This window comes from Aquarana catesbeiana, linkage group LG01 (assembly GCF_042186555.1).
Source record: "Aquarana catesbeiana isolate 2022-GZ linkage group LG01, ASM4218655v1, whole genome shotgun sequence".
Classification (NCBI taxonomy): domain Eukaryota; kingdom Metazoa; phylum Chordata; class Amphibia; order Anura; family Ranidae; genus Aquarana; species Aquarana catesbeiana.
The window spans coordinates 990203911-990225872 of record NC_133324.1 but is presented as its reverse complement, the minus strand read 5'-3'; the positions used below and the strand labels follow the sequence as shown (position 1 = coordinate 990225872).

Here is a 21962-nt window from a genome sequence, read left to right as displayed (position 1 = left end):
GTCCATGGTGAGGGAGCCGTCTGATCAGAGGAAAATATCACAGAGGACCTTCAGAGGTCTAGTGGGGTCCATGGTGAGGAGCCGTCTGATCGGAGGAAGATATCACAGAGTACCTTCAGAGGTCTAGTGGGGTTCATGGTGAGGGAACCGTCTGATCGGAGGAAGATATCACAGAGTACCTTCAGAGGTCTAGTGGGGTCCATGGTGAGGGAGCCGTCTGATCGGAGGAAGATATCACAGAGTACCTTCAGAGGTCTAGTGGGGTCCATGGTGAGGGAGCCGTCTGATCGGAGGAAGATATCACAGAGTACCTTCAGAGGTCTAGTGGGGTCCATGGTGAGGAGCCGTCTGATCAGAGGAAGATATCACAGAGGACCTTCAGAGGTCTAGTGGGGTCCATGGTGAGGGAGCCGTCTGATCAGAGGAAGATATCACAGAGGACCTTCAGAGGTCTAGTGGGGTCCATGGTGAGGAGCCGTCTGATCGGAGGAAGATATCACAGAGTACCTTCAGAGGTCTAGTGGGGTCCATGGTGAGGAGCCGTCTGATCAGAGGAAGATATCACAGAGTACCTTCAGAGGTCTAGTGGGGTCCATGGTGAGGGAGCCGTCTGATCGGAGGAAGATATCACAGAGTACCTTCAGAGGTCTAGTGGGGTCCATGGTGAGGAGCCGTCTGATCGGAGGAAGATATCACAGAGTACCTTCAGAGGTCTAGTGGGGTCCATGGTGAGGAGCCGTCTGATCGGAGGAAGATATCACAGAGTACCTTCAGAGGTCTAGTGGGGTCCATGGTGAGGAGCCGTCTGATCGGAGGAAGATATCACAGAGTACCTTCAGAGGTCTAGTGGGGTCCATGGTGAGGAGCCGTCTGATCGGAGGAAGATATCACAGAGTACCTTCAGAGGTCTAGTGGGGTCCATGGTGAGGGAGCCGTCTGATCGGAGGAAGATATCACAGAGGACCTTCAGAGGTCTAGTGGGGTCCATGGTGAGGAGCCGTCTGATCGGAGGAAGATATCACAGAGTACCTTCAGAGGTCTAGTAGGGTCCATGGTGAGGAGCCGTCTGATCGGAGGAAGATATCACAGAGTACCTTCAGAGGTCTAGTGGGGTCCATGGTGAGGAGCCGTCTGATCGGAGGAAGATATCACAGAGTACCTTCAGAGGTCTAGTGGGGTCCATGGTGAGGAGCCGTCTGATCGGAGGAAGATATCACAGAGTACCTTCAGAGGTCTAGTTGGGTCCATGGTGAGGGAACCGTCTGATCAGAGGAAGATATCACAGAGTACCTTCAGAGGTCTAGTGGGGTTCATGGTGAGGAGCCGTCTGATCAGAGGAAGATATCACAGAGTACCTTCAGAGGTCTAGTGGGGTTCATGGTGAGGAGCCGTCTGATCGGAGGAAGATATCACAGAGTACCTTCAGAGGTCTAGTGGGGTTCATGGTGAGGAGCCGTCTGATCAGAGGAAGATATCACAGAGTACCTTCAGAGGTCTAGTGGGGTTCATGGTGAGGAGCCGTCTGATCAGAGGAAGATATCACAGAGTACCTTCAGAGGTCTAGTGGGGTTCATGGTGAGGAGCCGTCTGATCAGAGGAAGATATCACAGAGTACCTTCAGAGGTCTAGTGGGGTCCATGGTGAGGGAGCCGTCTGATCAGAGGAAGATATCACAGAGTACCTTCAGAGGTCTAGTGGGGTTCATGGTGAGGAGCCGTCTGATTGGAGGAAGATATCACAGAGTACCTTCAGAGGTCTAGTGGGGTTCATGGTGAGGAGCCGTCTGATCAGAGGAAGATATCACAGAGTACCTTCAGAGGTCTAGTGGGGTTCATGGTGAGGAGCCGTCTGATCAGAGGAAGATATCACAGAGTACCTTCAGAGGTCTAGTTGGGTCCATGGTGAGGGAACCGTCTGATCAGAGGAAGATATCACAGAGTACCTTCAGAGGTCTAGTGGGGTCCATGGTGAGGAGCCGTCTGATCGGAGGAAGATATCACAGAGTACCTTCAGAGGTCTAGTGGGGTCCATGGTGAGGAGCCGTCTGATCGGAGGAAGATATCACAGAGTACCTTCAGAGGTCTAGTTGGGTCCATGGTGAGGGAACCGTCTGATCAGAGGAAGATATCACAGAGTACCTTCAGAGGTCTAGTGGGGTTCATGGTGAGGAGCCGTCTGATCAGAGGAAGATATCACAGAGTACCTTCAGAGGTCTAGTGGGGTTCATGGTGAGGAGCCGTCTGATCAGAGGAAGATATCACAGAGTACCTTCAGAGGTCTAGTGGGGTCCATGGTGAGGGAGCCGTCTGATCAGAGGAAGATATCACAGAGTACCTTCAGAGGTCTAGTGGGGTTCATGGTGAGGAGCCGTCTGATTGGAGGAAGATATCACAGAGTACCTTCAGAGGTCTAGTGGGGTTCATGGTGAGGAGCCGTCTGATCAGAGGAAGATATCACAGAGTACCTTCAGAGGTCTAGTGGGGTTCATGGTGAGGAGCCGTCTGATCAGAGGAAGATATCACAGAGTACCTTCAGAGGTCTAGTTGGGTCCATGGTGAGGGAACCGTCTGATCAGAGGAAGATATCACAGAGTACCTTCAGAGGTCTAGTGGGGTCCATGGTGAGGGAGCCGTCTGATCGGAGGAAGATATCACAGAGTACCTTCAGAGGTCTAGTGGGGTTCATGGTGAGGAGCCGTCTGATCGGAGGAAGATATCACAGAGTACCTTCAGAGGTCTAGTGGGGTTCATGGTGAGGAGCCGTCTGATCAGAGGAAGATATCACAGAGTACCTTCAGAGGTCTAGTGGGGTTCATGGTGAGGAGCCGTCTGATCAGAGGAAGATATCACAGAGTACCTTCAGAGGTCTAGTGGGGTTCATGGTGAGGAGCCGTCTGATCAGAGGAAGATATCACAGAGTACCTTCAGAGGTCTAGTGGGGTCCATGGTGAGGGAGCCGTCTGATCAGAGGAAGATATCACAGAGTACCTTTAGAGGTCTAGTGGGGTTCATGGTGAGGAGCCGTCTGATTGGAGGAAGATATCACAGAGTACCTTCAGAGGTCTAGTGGGGTCCATGGTGAGGGAGCCGTCTGATCGGAGGAAGATATCACAGAGTACCTTCAGAGGTCTAGTGGGGTCCATGGTGAGGAGCCGTCTGATCGGAGGAAGATATCACAGAGTACCTTCAGAGGTCTAGTGGGGTCCATGGTGAGGGAACCGTCTGATCGGAGGAAGATATCACAGAGTACCTTCAGAGGTCTAGTGGGGTTCATGGTGAGGGAACCGTCTGATCGGAGGAAGATATCACAGAGTACCTTCAGAGGTCTAGTGGGGTTCATGGTGAGGGAACCGTCTGATCGGAGGAAGATATCACAGAGTACCTTCAGAGGTCTAGTGGGGTCCATGGTGAGGAGCCGTCTGATCGGAGGAAGATATCACAGAGTACCTCCAGAGGTCTAGTGGGGTCCATGGTGAGGAGCCGTCTGATCGGAGGAAGATATCACAGAGTACCTTCAGAGGTCTAGTGGGGTCCATGGTGAGGAGCCGTCTGATCGGAGGAAGATATCACAGAGTACCTTCAGAGGTCTAGTGGGGTTCATGGTGAGGGAACCGTCTGATCGGAGGAAGATATCACAGAGTACCTTCAGAGGTCTAGTGGGGTCCATGGTGAGGAGCCGTCTGATCGGAGGAAGATATCACAGAGTACCTCCAGAGGTCTAGTGGGGTCCATGGTGAGGAGCCGTCTGATCGGAGGAAGATATCACAGAGTACCTTCAGAGGTCTAGTGGAGTCCATGGTGAGGAGCCGTCTGATAGGAGGAAGATATCACAGAGTACCTTCAGAGGTCTAGTGGGGTTCATGGTGAGGGAACCGTCTGATCGGAGGAAGATATCACAGAGTACCTTCAGAGGTCTAGTGGGGTTCATGGTGAGGGAACCGTCTGATCGGAGGAAGATATCACAGAGTACCTTCAGAGGTCTAGTGGGGTCCATGGTGAGGAGCCGTCTGATCGGAGGAAGATATCACAGAGTACCTCCAGAGGTCTAGTGGGGTCCATGGTGAGGGAACCGTCTGATCGGAGGAAGATATCACAGAGTACCTTCAGAGGTCTAGTGGGGTCCATGGTGAGGGAACCGTCTGATCGGAGGAAGATATCACAGATTACCTTCAGAGGTCTAGTGGGGTCCATGGTGAGGGAACCGTCTGATCGGAGGAAGATATCACAGAGTACCTTCAGAGGTCTAGTGGGGTCCATGGTGAGGAGCCGTCTGATCGGAGGAAGATATCACAGAGTACCTCCAGAGGTCTAGTGGGGTCCATGGTGAGGGAACCGTCTGATCGGAGGAAGTTATCACAGAGTACCTCCAGAGGTCTAGTGGGGTCCATGGTGAGGGAGCCGTCTGATCGGAGGAAGATATCACAGAGTACCTTCAGAGGTCTAGTGGGGTCCATGGTGAGGGAACCGTCTGATCGGAGGAAGATATCACAGAGTACCTTCAGAGGTCTAGTGGGGTCCATGGTGAGGGAACCGTCTGATCGGAGGAAGATATCACAGAGTACCTTCAGAGGCCTAGTGGGGTCCATGGTGAGGGAACCGTCTGATCGGAGGAAGATATCACAGAGTACCTTCAGAGGTCTAGTGGGGTCCATGGTGGGTGGGGGTGGAGCGTCTGATCGGTGGAAGATATCACAGAGTACCTTCAGAGGTCTAGTGGGGTCCATGGTGAGGGAGCCGTCTGATCGGAGGAAGATATCACAGAGTACCTTCAGAGGTCTAGTGGGGTCCATGGTGAGGGAGCCGTCTGATCGGAGGAAGATATCACAGAGTACCTTCAGAGGTCTAGTGGGGTCCATGGTGAGGGAGCCGTCTGATCGGAGGAAGATATCACAGAGTACCTTCAGAGGTCTAGTGGGGTCCATGGTGAGGGAACCGTCTGATCGGAGGAAGATATCACAGAGTACCTCCAGAGGTCTAGTGGGGTCCATGGTGAGGGAGCCGTCTGATCGGAGGAAGATATCACAGATTACCTTCAGAGGTCTAGTGGGGTCCATGGTGGGTGGAGGTGGAACGTCTGATCGGTTGAAGATATCGCACCTTTAGAGGTCTATAGAATAATATGAGACTCTATACAGGACTTCATATACAGTGTGTACTCTGTAATAGGTGTGCAGGTACCGCCCACCTCTATGATGAGAGGCGGAGTCTATAACTTTTTCTAGTACAGTTCTATAAGCTGTGTTGTACCCTCTGTATATGTCTGCTCGGCGAGCCTCCCCTCCCGTCAGATGTCTCCTCGGCGAGCCTCCCCTCCCGTCAGATGTCTCCTCGGCGAGCCTCCCCTCCATGTGGTCCATGTATCAGAGCTGCAGTCTATTCACCTGATCTGAGCTGTGATTGGTGGATAGTCTGATTGTAATGAGAAGACTACATGGAGTGTGCACTCACCTGAACTCACCATTCATAAATCTCAGTCCAGATGCTGGATGAGGCAGAATGTTCTCCCTCCGCTCACCTGCCCCCTGCTGGTTTGGAGGGTGGAGGCTCTGTTTTCCTCCCTCACGTCCCATCCTGGGGTGTCATGGCTGACCTGGTCTCCCTCCTCCCATTCCAGGCCCGCTCTCCTCACCATGATTGAAGTGGTGGCCAAGCTGGTCCGCGGTCCGGTCTTCCTGGCCGGTGAGCCCCTGGAGTGTATTGTGACCTTCACCAACCCACTGTCAGCCCTCTCCACCTCTGCCAGCAGGTAGGTGATCGCTGTCCTTCTGAGAAGAATACTGGATGGAGTCAGGGAGAGTTATAACCCCTGTTAGGTGTCTCACATGGGGGAATTTCCCTTCACTTCCTGTTTTGACTCTTGGACAGGAAGTGAAGGGAACTAGTGTCCCCATTGAAGGATCTCCCCTGTTCCTGTGTTGGTGACAACCCAAAATTTGGGAATCTCAGTGATGATGTTAAACTGGACAAATGGAAAGTATGAATCTCCCCAGAGGAAGCACCTGACAGGGGTTCTAATCCCTCTCCTCTATTCCAAAACTAACACTGTATTGTCTTTTTAGTTATACTTTGTTTATTTGCCACATATTACAGCTCTGTGATTCAGAGGAGGCCCCCCAATAGTCACAGGCAGATGATAGTGGTGGGCTTTCTTGTGTGATTCACAGGAGGCCCCCCGATAGTCACACACAGGCAGATGATAGTACTGGGCTTTCCTGTCATGTGACTCAGGAGGGGACCCCTGCCCTCCATTAGTCACACACAGGCAGATGATAGTGCTGGGCTTTCTTGTGTGATTCAGAGGCGGCCCCCCGATAGTCATACAGGTAGATGATAGTGCTGGGCTTTCTTGTGTGATTCAGAGGAGGCCCCCCGATAGTCCCACACAGGCAGATGATAGTGCTGGGCTTTCTTGTGTGATTCAGAGGAGGCCCCCCGATAGTCCCACACAGGCAGATGATAGTGCTGGGCTTTCTTGTGTGATTCAGAGGAGGCCCCCCGATAGTCCCACACAGGCAGATGATAGTGCTGGGCTTTCTTGTGTGATTTAGAGGAGGCCCCCCGATAGTCCCACACAGGCAGATGATAGTGCTGGGCTTTCTTGTGTGATTCAGAGGAGGCCCCCCGATAGTCCCACACAGGCAGATGATAGTGCTGGGCTTTCTTGTGTGATTCAGAGGAGGCCTTCAACCTCCCTGTTAGTCAGACAGGCAGATATTAGTGCTGGGCATTCTTGTTGGAAGACTCGGCTTCCTTCACAAAGTGCCATGTATTGAAGTGGACCGGAAGCAGAATGACAAGTTCACCTTTATAGGGGGGATGGAACACGTCTTACACTCTGCCGGGCCACCTGAGTTTGCTGTGTACACTCCTCCCACCCCCATGTGACATTGTTTAATGATGGTGATTGGTTACACAGGGATTGTGAGGACACAGTGAGAGTGCCACATGCCGCACCACCCCCCGTGTCTGAATGAATGGGGTACAACATTGGGGGGGGGGTTAGTTGGGATATACAGCAAGTTCTTCTGTGATGGTATATGTTCATTAGGAAATCCAAACATTCCTTTCTGTGAGTTCACTGGGGAGGACTTTCTTCATTCTCTCCTGGTGTCACCTGTACAGGCAGTGAGGGGGAGCTGTTGTCACCGAGGAAAGGAGAGAAGAGAGACCAATGCAACCAGATGTTCTGAATTTCCCACCAATCTGATGAGAGGAAGTTCTGTCTGTGTTCCCATTGGAGGAATTTTCCTATAGAACTGAATGTCCTGACCTGGGAGCCCCCCAGAAAACAGCCAAAACCTGACAGAACTGGGCCAGGCACAGATCTTTTACCAATGTTATAATTGTTTGTAGTGTTCTCACCTGGACACAGATTAGATCTGTTATCAGTATTCTGATTGTATGTTTGTAGTGAGACTCTCGCCTGGGCCAGCGCTCAGATCCATTGTCAGTTCCATGCCAGTGACAGCCGGGTTCAGCTTCCAGCTAGCGAGGAGCCCAGACAGGACGTACAGGCGGTGAATGAGACGGTCTTCATCCCAAATAGAGGTGAGCATGGCCCAGGGTCCCATAGTGTCTTGATGTCCCCCTAGTGTTATGGAATGTCTTGCTGTCTTCATAGTGCCTTGGAATGTCTTGGTGTCCCCATAGTGTCTTGGAATGTTTTGGTGTCCCAAGTGTCCCATGGTGTCATGGAATGTCTTGGTATCACCATAGTGCTTTGGAATTTCTTGGTGTCTCCATAGTGTCTTGGAATGCCTTGGTGTCCCCATGGTGTCTTGGTGTTCCCCTAGTGTCCTGGAATGTCTTGGTGTTCCCATAGTGCCTTGGAATGTCTTGGTGTCCGCATAGTGCCTTGGAATGTCTTGGTAAACCCATAGTGCTTTGGTGTCTCCATAGTGTCTTGGAATGCCTTGGTGTCCCTATAGCGTCTTGAAATATCTTGTTGTCCCCATGGCGTCTTGGTATCCCCATAGTGCCTTGGAATGCCTTGGTGTCCCTATAGCGTCCTGAAATGCCTTGTTGTCCCCATGGCGTCTTGGTATCCCCATAGTGCCTTGGAATGCCTTGGTGTCCCTATAGCGTCTTGAAATGCCTTGTTGTCCCCATGGCGTCTTGGTGTCCCCATAGTGCCTTGGAATGTCTTGGTGTCCCCATAGTGCCTTGGAATGCCTTGGTGTCCCCATAGTGCCTTGGAATGCCTTGGTGTCCCTATAGTGTCTTGAAATGCCTTGTTGTCCCCATGGCATCTTGGTGTCCCCATGTAGTCTTGGTGTCCCCATAGTGCCTTGGAATGTCTTGGAGTCTCCATAGTACCTTGGAATGTCTTGGCGTCCCCATAGTGCCTTGGAATGTCTTGGCGTCCCCATAGTGCCTTGGAATGTCTTGGCGTCCCCATAGTGCCTTGGAATGTCTTGGTGTCCCCATAGTGCCTTTGTGTCTTTGATTGTCTTGGTGTCCCCATAGGGCCTTGGAATGTCTTGGTGTCCCCATGGTGTCTTGGTGTCCCCATAGTGCCTTGGAATGTCTTGGTGTCCCCATAGTGCCTTGGAATGTCTTGGTGTCCCCATAGTGCTTTGGTGTCTCCATAGTGTCTTGGAATGCCTTGGTGTCCCTATAGCGTCTTGAAATATCTTGTTGTCCCCATGGCGTCTTGGTATCCCCATAGTGCCTTGGAATGCCTTGGTGTCCCTATAGCGTCTTGAAATGCCTTGTTGTCCCCATGGCGTCTTGGTGTCCCCATAGTGCCTTGGAATGTCTTGGTATCCCCATAGTGCCTTGGAATGTCTTGGTGTCCCCATAGTGCCTTGGAATGTCTTGCTATCCCCATAGTGCCTTGGAATGCCTTGGTATCCCCATAGTGCCTTGGAATGCCTTGGTGTCCCCATAGTGCCTTGGAATGCCTTGGTGTCCCCATAGTGCCTTGGAATGCCTTGGTGTCCCCATAGTGCCTTGGAATGCCTTGGTGTCCCCATAGTGCCTTGGAATGCCTTGGTGTCCCCATAGTGCCTTGGAATGCCTTGGTGTCCCCATAGTGCCTTGGAATGCCTTGGTGTCCCCATAGTGCCTTGGAATGCCTTGGTGTCCCCATAGTGCCTTGGAATGCCTTGGTGTCCCTATAGCGTCTTGAAATGCCTTGGTGTCCCCATGGCGTCTTGGTGTCCCCATGTAGTCTTGGTGTCCCCATAGTGCCTTGGAGTGTCTTGGTGTCCCCATAGTGCCTTGGAGTGTCTTGGTGTCCCCATAGTGCCTTGGAATGTCTTGGTGTCCCCATAGTGCCTTGAAATGTCTTGGTATCCCCATAGTTCCTTGGGATGCCTTGGTGTCCCCATAGTGCCTTGGAATGCCTTGGTGTCCCCATAGTGCCTTGGAATGCCTTGGTGTCCCCATAGTGCCTTGGAATGCCTTGGTGTCCCCATAGTGCCTTGGAATGCCTTGGTGTCCCCATAGTGCCTTGGAATGCCTTGGTGTCCCCATAGTGCCTTGGAATGCCTTGGTGTCCCCATAGTGCCTTGGAATGCCTTGGTGTCCCCATAGTGCCTTGGAATGCCTTGGTGTCCCCATAGTGCCTTGGAATGCCTTGGTGTCCCCATAGTGCCTTGGAATGCCTTGGTGTCCCTATAGCGTCTTGAAATGCCTTGTTGTCCCCATGGCATCTTGGTGTCCCCATGTAGTCTTGGTGTCCCCATAGTGCCTTGGAATGTCTTGGCGTCCCCATAGTGCCTTGGAATGTCTTGGCGTCCCCATAGTGCCTTGGAATGTCTTGGCGTCCCCATAGTGCCTTGGAATGTCTTGGCGTCCCCATAGTGCCTTGGAATGCCTTGGTGTCCCCATAGTGCCTTGGAATGCCTTGGTGTCCCTATAGCGTCTTGAAATGCCTTGTTGTCCCCATGGCATCTTGGTGTCCCCATGTAGTCTTGGTGTCCCCATAGTGCCTTGGAGTGTCTTTGTGTCCCCATAGTGCCTTGGAATGTCTTGGTGTCCCCATAGTGCCTTGGAATGTCTTTATTGTCCACATAGTGCCCTGGTGTCTTTGATTGTCTTGGTGTCCCCATAGTGCCTTGAAATGTCTTGGTGTCCCCATAGTGCCTTGAAATGTCTTGGTGTCCCTATAGCGCCTTGGAATGTCTTGGTGTCCCCATAGTGCCTTGGTGTCTTTGATTGTCTTGGTGTCCCCATAGTGCCTTGAAATGTCTTGGTGTCTCCATAGTGCCTTGGAATGTCTTGGTGTCCCCATAGTGTCTTGGTGTCCCCATAGTGCCTTGGAATGTCTTGGTGTCCCCATAGTGCCTTGGAATGTCTTGGTGTCCCCATAGTGCCTTGGAATATCTTGGTGTCCCCATAGTGTGGTGTCTTTGAATGTCTTGGTGTCCCCATGGTGTCTTAATGTCTCTGTTGTCATACTTCTTCTCCTCTTTCAGGTGAGCGGGGTCAGTGTATTCTTTCCACTCCACCCAAAATTCTCTTCTGTGACCTTCGCCTGGACCCCGGAGAGACTAAATCCTGTAGGTGGTGTGTACACAGTGGACAATGGCCATGGTTACTTCTCTGTTTGTCCAGCAGATGGTGATCTTGTTTCTCTTTCAGATTCCTATAGTGAGACATTACCTCTCTCCGCTCCCCCGTCCTTCCGAGGTCAGTCCGTGAAATACGTCTACAAGCTGACTATCGGCTGCCAGAGAGTCAACTGCCCAATACAGCTTCTACGGGTCCCGTTCCGGGTCCTCTTATTGTACGGTGAGAGGTCAGAGGTCCCAGTGACTGTTCTAAATGCCACTTTATGCATTGACATACTTAGACCCAGCCTGTCCAAACAGTATAGTCACCTGCTGAATCTGTATCATCCACGGGCAGCTTCACTCCTAAATTCCACCCAGTTTCTGTTCAGACAATTGCAGTACACAGGATGTATTTCTAGTATTTTGAAGTGTAAGAAGACAATGTCTTTCCTACATCTTGCCTTTGAGATGTACCAACACTGACAGAGGAAACATGGAAGATTGGGGACTGGCCTAGCTAGGACTGAACTAACTAGCACTAAATAGGAGGGGTGAAAAGAGGGAGAAACCAATATCACATTTGTAAACAAGCTGCAATAGCCAGAAAACACTACTAGATGGCAGCATACTACAGAAAAATAACCTCTTGCAGTATGATTGACCCACAAGTAGACAGCTTAGGAATGTTAGAAGTCCTTCTCTGTACACTCGGGTCAGTGAAATCCAGGCAGTTGGTAATCTCCCAAGGAAAAGACATTAGCAGATTCCATGTTACCATCATAACCCCGGAGCTAGTCAGAGCTGTCGGTGGATGTTATTGGACGTCTATATTCTGGACGATTGATGCAGGTTATGATCCGTCTGGTTTTCAGCCCTCCAGGGTTTCCAGCCTCCCCAGGAGGACGAGGTGGCTCCCTCCAACCCCTTCCTGGATGAAGATGAAATGTCCAAGAAAGACTCGCGTCTCCTGGACTCCGCCGTGGAGATTCTTATGGCTGTGACCTCACGGAGGACGTTACGTAAGTGTCTGGTGATGTCATCTCCATCAATCCCCGGGGCCTGACTTGTCTGTGAAGCCTTCAGATGTCAGCTGGTGTCTGTCCACCACTGGTCCAGTCATGAGGAGGAGGAGGACATAGTGTGTAGTGTGGAGAGGAGGACGTGGTGAGAAGAGGAGGAGGACGATGTAGTGTGTAGATGAGAGGAGGATGTTGTGGGTAGATGAGAGGAGGATGAAGTGTGTAGATGAGAGGAGGATGTAGTGTGTAGATGAGAGGAGGAGGACGTAGTGTGTAGAGGAGAGGAGGAGGACGTAGTGTGTAGAGAAGAGGAGGAGGACGTAGTGTGTAGATGAGAGGAGGAGGACGTAGTGTGTAGAGAAGAGGAGGAGGACGTAGTGTGTAGAGAAGAGGAGGAGGACGTAGTGTGTAGAGAAGAGGAGGAGGACGTAGTGTGTAGAGAAGAGGAGGAGGACGTAGTGTGTAGAGAAGAGGAGGAGGACGTAGTGTGTAGAGAAGAGGAGGAGGACGTAGTGTGTAGAGAAGAGGAGGAGGACGTAGTGTGTAGAGAAGAGGAGGAGGACGTAGTGTGTAGAGAAGAGGAGGAGGACGTAGTGTGTAGAGAAGAGGAGGAGGACGTAGTGTGTAGAGAAGAGGAGGAGGACGTAGTGTGTAGAGAAGAGGAGGAGGACGTAGTGTGTAGAGAAGAGGAGGAGGACGTAGTGTGTAGAGGAGAGGAGGAGGAGGAGGACGTAGTGTGTAGAGGAGGAGGAGGACGTGATGTGATCAGACAATCGGGGGGGGGGGGGTGATGAGATAATCGGGGGGAGGGGTGTGATGAGACAATCGGGGGGTGGGGGGGAGGGTGTGATGAGACAATCGGGGGGTGGGTGTGATGAGACAATCGGGGGGTGGGTGTGATGAGACAATCGGGGGGAGGGGTGTGATGAGACAATCGGGGGGGAGGGTGTGATGAGACAGTCGGGGGGAGGGTGTGATGAGACAATTGGGGGGGAACCCTGTAGAGAAGGCCCCATGGTAATGGTACCCCTTGTATTTCCTCTCACAGATCAGTATAACATTAGTAACACACGGGGTCGGGTTGGGACCTTCTGTATCTTTAAGACGGTTTATAAGATTGGAGAAGATGTCATTGGAACCTTCAACTTTTCTGATGGTGAAATTCCCTGTTTACAGGTTAGTGATGTAATATTGTCCATTGTTTTCAATTAGGAGGTACCTCAGCCGTATGATGATGGACTGGTTGTTGCATGGCGATGGACTGGTTGTTGCATGGCGATGGACTGGTTGTTGCATGGCGATGGACTGGTTGTTGCATGGCAATGGAATGGCGATGGACTGGTTGGTGCATGGCGATGGACTGGTTGGTGCATGGCGATGGACTGGTTGGTGCATGGCGATGGAATGGCGATGGACTGGTTGGTGCATGGCGATGGACTGGTTGGTGCATGGCGATGGAATGGTGATGGACTGGTTGTTGCATGGCGATGGACTGGTTGGTGCATGGCGATGGACTGGTTGGTGCATGGCGATGGAATGGCGATGGACTGGTTGGTGCATGGCGATGGACTGGTTGTTGCATTGCAATGGACTGGTTGTTGCATTGCAATGGACTGGTTGATGCATGGCGATGGACTGGTTGTTGCATGGCGATGGACTGGTTGTTGCATGGCGATGGAATGGCGATGGACTGGTTGTTGCATGGCGATGGACTGGTTGTTGCATGGCGATGGACTGGTTGTTGCATGGCGATGGAATGGCGATGGACTGGTTGTTGCATGGCGATGGACTGGTTGTTGCATGGCGATGGAATGGCGATGGACTGGTTGTTGCATGGCGATGGACTGGTTGTTGCATGGCGATGGACTGGTTGGTGCATGGCGATGGACTGGTTGGTGCATGGCGATGGAATGGCGATGGACTGGTTGGTGCATGGCGATGGAGTGGCGATGGACTGGTTGGCGCGTGGCGATGGACTGGTTGGCGTGTGGCGATGGACTGGTTGGTGCATGGCGATGGACTGGTTGGTGCATGGCGATGGCATGGCGATGAACTGGTTGTTGCATGGCGATGGACTGGTTGGTGCATGGCGATGGACTGGTTGGTGCATGGCGATGGAATGGCGATGGACTGGTTGGTGCATGGCGATGGACTGGTTGTTGCATTGCAATGGACTGGTTGTTGCATGGCGATGGACTGGTTGGTGCATGGCAATGGAATGGCGATGGACTGGTTGGTGCATGGCGATGGACTGGTTGGTGCATGGCGATGGACTGGTTGGTGCATGGCGATGGAATGGCGATGGACTGGTTGGTGCATGGCGATGGACTGGTTGGTGCATGGCGATGGACTGGTTGGTGCATGGCGATGGAATGGTGATGGACTGGTTGTTGCATGGCGATGGACTGGTTGGTGCATGGCGATGGAATGGCGATGGACTGGTTGGTGCATGGCGATGGACTGGTTGGTGCATGGCGATGGACTGGTTGTTGCATTGCAATGGACTGGTTGTTGCATGGCGATGGACTGGTTGATGCATGGCGATGGAATGGCGATGGACTGGTTGTTGCATGGCGATGGACTGGTTGTTGCATGGCGATGGAATGGCGATGGACTGGTTGTTGCATGGCGATGGACTGGTTGTTGCATGGCGATGGACTGGTTGTTGCATGGCGATGGACTGGTTGTTGCATGGCGATGGAATGGCGATGGACTGGTTGTTGCATGGCGATGGACTGGTTGTTGCATGGCGATGGAATGGCGATGGACTGGTTGTTGCATGGGGATGGACTGGTTGTTGCATGGGGATGGACTGGTTGTTGCATGGGGATGGACTGGTTGTTGCATGGCGATGGAATGGCGATGGACTGGTTGTTGCATGGCGATGGACTGGTTGTTGCATGGCGATGGAATGGCGATGGACTGGTTGTTGCATGGGGATGGACTGGTTGTTGCATGGGGATGGACTGGTTGTTGCATGGGGATGGACTGGTTGTTGCATGGCGATGGACTGGTTGTTGCATGGCGATGGACTGGTTGGTGCATGGCGATGGAATGGCGATGGACTGGTTGGTGCATGGCGATGGAGTGGCGATGGACTGGTTGGCGCGTGGCGATGGACTGGTTGGCGTGTGGCGATGGACTGGTTGGTGCATGGCAATGGAATGGCGATGGACTGGTTGGTGCATGGCGATGGCATGGCGATGAACTGGTTGTTGCATGGCGATGGACTGGTTGGTGCATGGCGATGGACTGGTTGGTGCATGGCGATGGAATGGCGATGGACTGGCTGTTGCATGGCGATGGACTGGTTGGTGCATGGCGATGAACTGGTTGTTGCATGGCGATGGACTGGTTGGTGCATGGCGATGGACTGGTTGGTGCATGGCGATGGACTGGTTGTTGCATGGCGATGGACTGGTTGGTTCATGGCGATGGACTGGTTGGTGCATGGCGATGGACTGGTTGGTGCATGGCGATGGACTGGTTGGTGCATGGCGATGGACTGGTTGTTGCATGGCGATGGAATGGCGATGGACTGGTTGTTGCATGGCGATGGACTGGTTGTTGCATGGCGATGGACTGGTTGTTGCATGGCGATGGACTGGTTGTTGCATGGCGATGGAATGGCGATGGACTGGTTGTTGCATGGCGATGGACTGGTTGTTGCATGGCGATGGAATGGCGATGGACTGGTTGTTGCATGGGGATGGACTGGTTGTTGCATGGGGATGGACTGGTTGTTGCATGGGGATGGACTGGTTGTTGCATGGGGATGGACTGGTTGTTGCATGGCGATGGACTGGTTGTTGCATGACGATGGACTGGTTGGTGCATGGCGATGGAATGGCGATGGACTGGTTGGTGCATGGCGATGGAGTGGCGATGGACTGGTTGGCGCGTGGCGATGGACTGGTTGGCGTGTGGCGATGGACTGGTTGGTGCATGGCGATGGAATGGCGATGGACTGGTTGGTGCATGGCGATGGCATGGCGATGAACTGGTTGTTGCATGGCGATGGACTGGTTGGTGCATGGCGATGGACTGGTTGGTGCATGGCGATGGACTGGTTGGTGCATGGCGATGGAATGGCGATGGACTGGTTGTTGCATGGCGATGGACTGGTTGGTGCATGGCGATGAACTGGTTGTTGCATGGCGATGGACTGGTTGGTGCATGGCGATGGACTGGTTGTTGCATGGCGATGGACTGGTTGTTGCATGGCGATGGACTGGTTGGTTCATGGCGATGGACTGGTTGGTGCATGGCGATGGACTGGTTGGTGCATGGCGATGGACTGGTTGGTGCATGGCGTTGGACTTTGTGACGGGAGTCACTTTGGGTGAGGGGGGGCTTGTGGAACCCAGCTTTTTTTTTTTTTTTTTTTTTTTTTTTTTTTTATCAAATAGTTTTTAATTTATTTTTTTTGTTATTGCTTATTACATATAAAGATTTGAAAATAATTGGTGGTGAGGAGATAAGTTATAAGCATTTCATGTAGTTTCTAGGTATACATAGAAAGAGATTTGATCGATCGAGCACTAGAATACATATCTAATTTACAAAGAACATCTAACAAGACAAAACAATAACAAACATTCACCTCGATGTACCATCCCATTTATATGATACTCTTCTCCGCTTCATACTTTATTATAAGTCAATCCCCTCCCCCTGTCCCCCCCTCCTCCACATTATATACATCTCTATGGGTAAGGCTCCATCTGGAATTATTCCCAATATTGCTATTTTTGGGGTACTTATTATTTCTGTCCAACATATTGTATTTAGGGTCAGGAAGACTTTCTCCCAGTATCCGTGGAGCTTAGAACATCACCACAGCATATGAATGAGGGAACCATTAGATATGGAGCATTGCGGACATAAGGTCGATGTATATTTTCCTCAGGCATACAATTTTTGCGGAGTGTATTGACTTCTGGGTAGTATATGGGTCAGTTGCTGAGATGGTGAAATGGATACCTCTGGTAGAGTCTCCACAGCCCATTTCCATTCCTCTTGACTGAGATGGTAAAATGGATACCTCAGGTAGAATCTCTATAGCCCATTTCCATTCCTCTTGTCTGAGATGGTGAAATGGACACCTCCGGTAGAATCTCTATAGCCCATTTCCATTCCTCTTGTCTGAGATGGTGAAATGGATACCTCAGGTAGAATCTCCATAGCCCATTTCCATTCCTCTTGTCTGAGATGGTGAAATGGATACCTCAGGTAGAACCTCCACAGCCCATTTCCATTCCTCTTGACTGAGATGGTAAAATGGATACCTCCGGTAGAACCTCCATGGCCCATTTCCATTCCTCTTGACTGAGATGGTGAAATAGATACCTCCGGTAGAACCTCCACAGCCCATTTCCATTCCTCTTGACTGAGATGGTAAAATGGATACCTCCGGTAGAGTCTCCATAGCCCATTTCCATTCCTCTTGTCTGAGATGGTGAAATAGATACCTCCGGTAGAGTCTCCATAGCCCATTTCCATTCCTCTTGTCTGAGATGGTGAAATAGTTACCTCCGGTAGAGTCTCCATAGCCCATTTCCATTCCTCTTGTCTGAGATGGTGAAATAGATACCTCCGGTAGAGTCTCCATAGCCCATTTCCATTCCTGTTGACAGAGATCTATGAGGTCTTTTTGCCATTGGATAATACTATTCACCTGGCCATCTACCTTCTCTGCATTTAGCAGGATCAGGTAGAGGTTCCCTGTTAGTCCTCGTTCCATAGATCGTACTGAGGTTGCCTTCGTCGTTATCTCGGATGGATGGTATTGTAGGTGGAATCTTAAGGTCTGGCTTTGTAAAGCGTCTCGTATTTGTAAATACTTATAGAAATTACGGTTTGACAACTGGAAGCGGCCTTTCTATATATTAGATCTTATCCCCTTCAAAAAATTGATAGAGAAAAGTCAACCCTGCTTTTTTCCATTCTAGAAATTCCGGTAGTTTGTTTAACTCGGATAGACAATAGTTGTCCCTTTTATTGGCGTATGTCTTGTATATATCCCCCTATGGGGTGTAATAGTTCATATTGTTTCCCATCATCTATGGGTTAAGTGAAAGGTTGGAATCTTTTTCTCTTCTTATAAAATTGATGGGAGACCATTTGCTGTACCAATGGTGAGGGTTTAAATTGGGTCATCAGAATATTCTGTATAGGATCTTTCATATCTAATGCCTCCCATCCACACCAGTGTTGTTGAAGTTGTGCCGCCATGAAATAGAATCTTGAATTAGGGACTGCTATTCCCCCCTCTATCTTTTTGCTTGTTGCAGAGTTCCTAGTTTGATTCTTGGTTTTCCATATTTCCATATAAGATGTCTGAAGGTCGCGTCTATTGTCCTACATAATTATAATGTCAACCAGACTGGGCCAGTAACTGTCAATAACGAGATTGGGCGATATGAATCGGGCCTAGTTGGACCTTTACCTGGTTTCAGGATAGAGATAATCACAAGGGGGGGGGGCAAAGACCCCACCTCAAACAGTGTTGCCAACCCGCCAAAGTGAAATTTACTGGCAGAACACCATAATTTACAAACAGCACCAAAAATTTTTTTTTTTTTTTTTTCTACTGGCAAAAAAAATCATGACATTTACTGACAGATCCACATTTTTTACTGGCACTGCAAAAAAGTACCTGAAATGACCATTTTTAGTGCTGAACATTGCAAAATATTTGAACTATAAACACATAGCTAGTGCTATTAGCAATGTGTTTAAGTTAAACAAAAGTCAAAAAACATATTTCTCAATTTACATGAAGGTCAGGATACTATAACCCAGCGATACTATAATCCAGGAGGTGGACGGAGGCTGCGGACATACTACAGGAGGTGGTCAGAGGCTGTGGACATACTACAGGAGGTGGACAGAGGCTGCGGTCATACTACAGGAGGTGGACAGAGGCTGTGGACATACTACAGGAGGTGGACAGAGGCTGCGAGCATACTACAGGAGGTGGACAGAGGCTGTGGACATACTACAGGAGGTGGACAGAGGCTGCGAGCATACTACAGGAGGTGGACAGAGGCTGTGGACATACTACAGGAGGTGGACAGAGGCTGCGAGCATACTACAGGAGGTGGACAGAGGCTGCGGGCATACTACAGGAGGTGGACAGAGGCTACGGACATACTACAGGAGGGGGACAGAGTCTGCGGACATACTACAGGAGGGGGACAGAGGCTGTGGACATACTACAGGAGGTGGACAGAGGCTGCGGACATACTACAAGAGGTGGACAGAGGTTGCGGGCATACTACAAGAGGTGGACAGAGGCTGCGGGCATACTACAGGAGGTGGACAGAGGCTACGGACATACTACAGGAGGGGGACAGAGTCTGCGGACATACTACAGGAGGGGGACAGAGGCTGCGGGCATACTACAGGAGGTGGACAGAGGCTGCGGGCATACTACAGGAGGTGGACAGAGGCTGCGGGCATACTACAGGAGGTGGACAGAGGCTGCGGGCATACTACAGGAGGTGGACAGAGGCTGCGGGCATACTACAGGAGGTGGACAGAGGCTGCGGGCATACTACAGGAGGTGGACAGAGGCTGCGGGCATACTACAGGAGGTGGACAGAGACTGGGGACATACCACAGGAGGTGGACAGAGACTGGGGACATACCACAGGAGGTGGACAGAGGCTGCGGTCATACCACAGGAGGTGGACAGAGGCTGCGGGCATACTACAGGAGGTGGACAGAGGCTACGGGCATACTACAGGAGGTGGACAGAGGCTACGGGCATACTACAGGAGGTGGACAGAGGCTACGGGCATACTACAGGAGGTGGACAGAGGCTGCGGGCATACTACAGGAGGTGGACAGAGACTGGGGACATACTACAGGAGGTGGACAGAGACTGGGGACATACCACAGGAGGTGGACAGAGGCTGCGGGCATACTACAGGAGGTGGACAGAGGTTGCGGGCATACTACAGGAGGTGGACAGAGGTTGCGGGCATACTACAGGAGGTGGACAGAGGCTGCGGGCATACTACAGGAGGTGGACAGAGACTGGGGACATACTACAGGAGGTGGACAGAGACTGGGGACATACCACAGGAGGTGGACAGAGGCTGCGGGCATACTACAGGAGGTGGACAGAGGTTGCGGGCATACTACAGGAGGTGGACAGAGGTTGCGGGCATACTACAGGAGGTGGACAGAGGCTGCGGGCATACTACAGGAGGTGGACAGAGACTGGGGACATACTACAGGAGGTGGACAGAGACTGGGGACATACCTCAGGAGGTGGACAGAGGCTGCGGTCATACTACAGGAGGTGGTCAGAGGCTGTGGACATACTACAGGAGGTGGACAGAGGCTGTGGACATACTACAGGAGGTAGACAGAGGCTGCGGACATACTACAGGAGGTGGTCAGAGGCTGTGGACATACTACAGGAGGTGGACAGAGGCTGCGGACATGATAGTTTCCTCCTCACCCTCTCACAGTAGCCTCCTCCTCTGCCCACCATCATATTACTTCTCCACATCAAGAGGTGAAAGGGGCACAGGAGGAGGACACAGCACACTGATGATGTGGACTGGAGAAGTAATATGGTGGACAGAGCACATCAGTCTCTGTCCCTCTGCATGGCTTCAGCCTCCCAGTAATGTCCTCTGCTCTCTCTCTGTCCCCCCACAGTTTCAGTCACTCTCCTCCTCCTCACTATTACCCCTGGCTGCTCGGCTCCTCTGCCTATGATGAGTGCACTGTATGCAGGACAGGAGTCGCCAGCCTCCGTGGTCTCTCTCGTTCGATCGTTTATTCAGAAAGTGGTGTCGGGCGGCGCAGTTACTTTACTGCGCATGCGCCGAACGCGTAGAGCTTTCCCGAGCCCAGCCAGCTTCAGAACGGTGCAGTTGCATGGTCGGCCTGCACTGGTGCCCGTAACGGACTTTAACAGGCAGCCCGAAAAAGGGGTTAAATTTACGGGCTACCCGTAAATCTACGGACGGTTGGCAACACTGACCTCGAAGGCGTGGTTAAAAACAGAAAGAAGATGGGGGAATAATGGGGGAATAACACATCTCCATGTGATTTATAGATTTCCCCTGGAAAACCATCCGATCCAGGAGGTTTATTATTGGATGGATTGGCTGCTGCATTTCTCAGCTCTTCCGGTGTTAATGGTCTCTCTAATATCATCTCTTTCTCAACATCTAGTAACGTTGGAAAATTAATAGTCTGAAAAAACTCTTCCATGTCTCCCTCCTGATCTCTCTTACTACTTTTATATAGGTCCTGATAAAAAAACCTGAAACACCTGTAAGATCTCTGGGGTATTGTTATGTCGCGTACTTTCCGACGGACTTTTGACAGACTTTTGAATGAACGGACTTGCCTACACACGATCATACCAAAGTCCCGACGGATTGGTACGTGATGATGTACACCGGACTAAAGTAAGGAAGTTGATAGCCAGTAGCCAATAGCTGCCCTAGCGTCGGTTTTCGTCTGTCGGACTAGCATACAGATGAACGGATTTCTGCATAGGAACTGGGTCAGACGGAGTTCCGATGTAAAGATTTGAAACCTGTTCCAAATCTAAAGTCCGACAGACTTTCGACAGAAAAAGTCAGCCACAGGTCCGATGAAGCCCACACACAGTCGGATTGTCCGCCGGATTCGGTCCGTCAGACCAGTCCGGTCGAAAAGTCTGCCCGTGTGTACGCGGCATTAGTCTTTCCGTGTGCCGAAGATTGAATTTCAGTTATAAGGGGGCAAGGGACGCTGCGTCTTCACCACAGAGGCCAATATATGTCCCGTTCCTTCTCCTCCCTTCCTTCTCCTCCCTTCCTTCTCCTTCCTTCCTTCCTTCCTTCCTTCCTTCCTTCCTTCCTTCCTTCCTTCCTTCCTTCCTTCCTTCCTTCCTTCCTTCCTTCCTTCCTTCCTTCCTTCCTTCCTTCTCCTCCTTCCTTCTCCTTCTTCCTTCTCCTCCTTCCTTCTCTTTCTTCCTTCTCCTCCTTCCTTCTCTTTCTTCCTTCTCCTCCTTCCTTCTCTTCCTTCCTTCTCCTCCTTCCTTCTCTTCCTTCCTTCTCTTCCTTCCTTCTCTTCCTTCCTTCTCCTTCTTCCTTCTCCTCTTTCCTACTCATTCCTTCTCCTCCTTCTTCCTTCTCTTCCTTCTCCTCCTTCCTGCTCCTCCTTCCTTCTCCTCCTTCCTGCTCCTCCTTCCTGCTCCTCCTTCCTTCTCTTCCTTCTCCTCCTTTCTTCTCCTCCTTCCTTCTCCTTCCTTCTGCCTTCTCCTCCTTCCTTCTCCTCCTTCCTGCTCCTCCTTCCTGCTCCTCCTTCCTTCTCTTCCTTCCTTCTCTTCCTTCCTTCTCCTCCTTCCTTCTCCTCCTTCCTTCTCCTCCTTCCTTCCTTCTCTTCCTTTCTTCTCTTCCTTCCTTCCTTCTCCTTCTTCCTTCTCCTCC

The 21962-nt window shown here is 51.3% G+C and overlaps 1 protein-coding gene across 2 annotated transcripts in view; it reads left to right on the top strand.

The window, feature by feature from the left end:
* RGP1 (RGP1 homolog, RAB6A GEF complex partner 1) overlaps positions 1-21962 on the top strand; it is a 41527-nt gene that overhangs the window by 1610 nt on the left and 17955 nt on the right. For both annotated transcript variants that reach the window (XM_073612145.1, XM_073612147.1), the window contains exons 2-7: positions 5614-5745; positions 7411-7547; positions 10421-10504; positions 10587-10736; positions 11371-11517; positions 12566-12693. In XM_073612145.1, the coding sequence (XP_073468246.1) occupies positions 5630-5745; positions 7411-7547; positions 10421-10504; positions 10587-10736; positions 11371-11517; positions 12566-12693 (762 nt within the window). In that variant the 5' untranslated portion in view covers positions 5614-5629. The remainder of the gene's footprint in view (positions 1-5613; positions 5746-7410; positions 7548-10420; positions 10505-10586; positions 10737-11370; positions 11518-12565; positions 12694-21962) is intronic.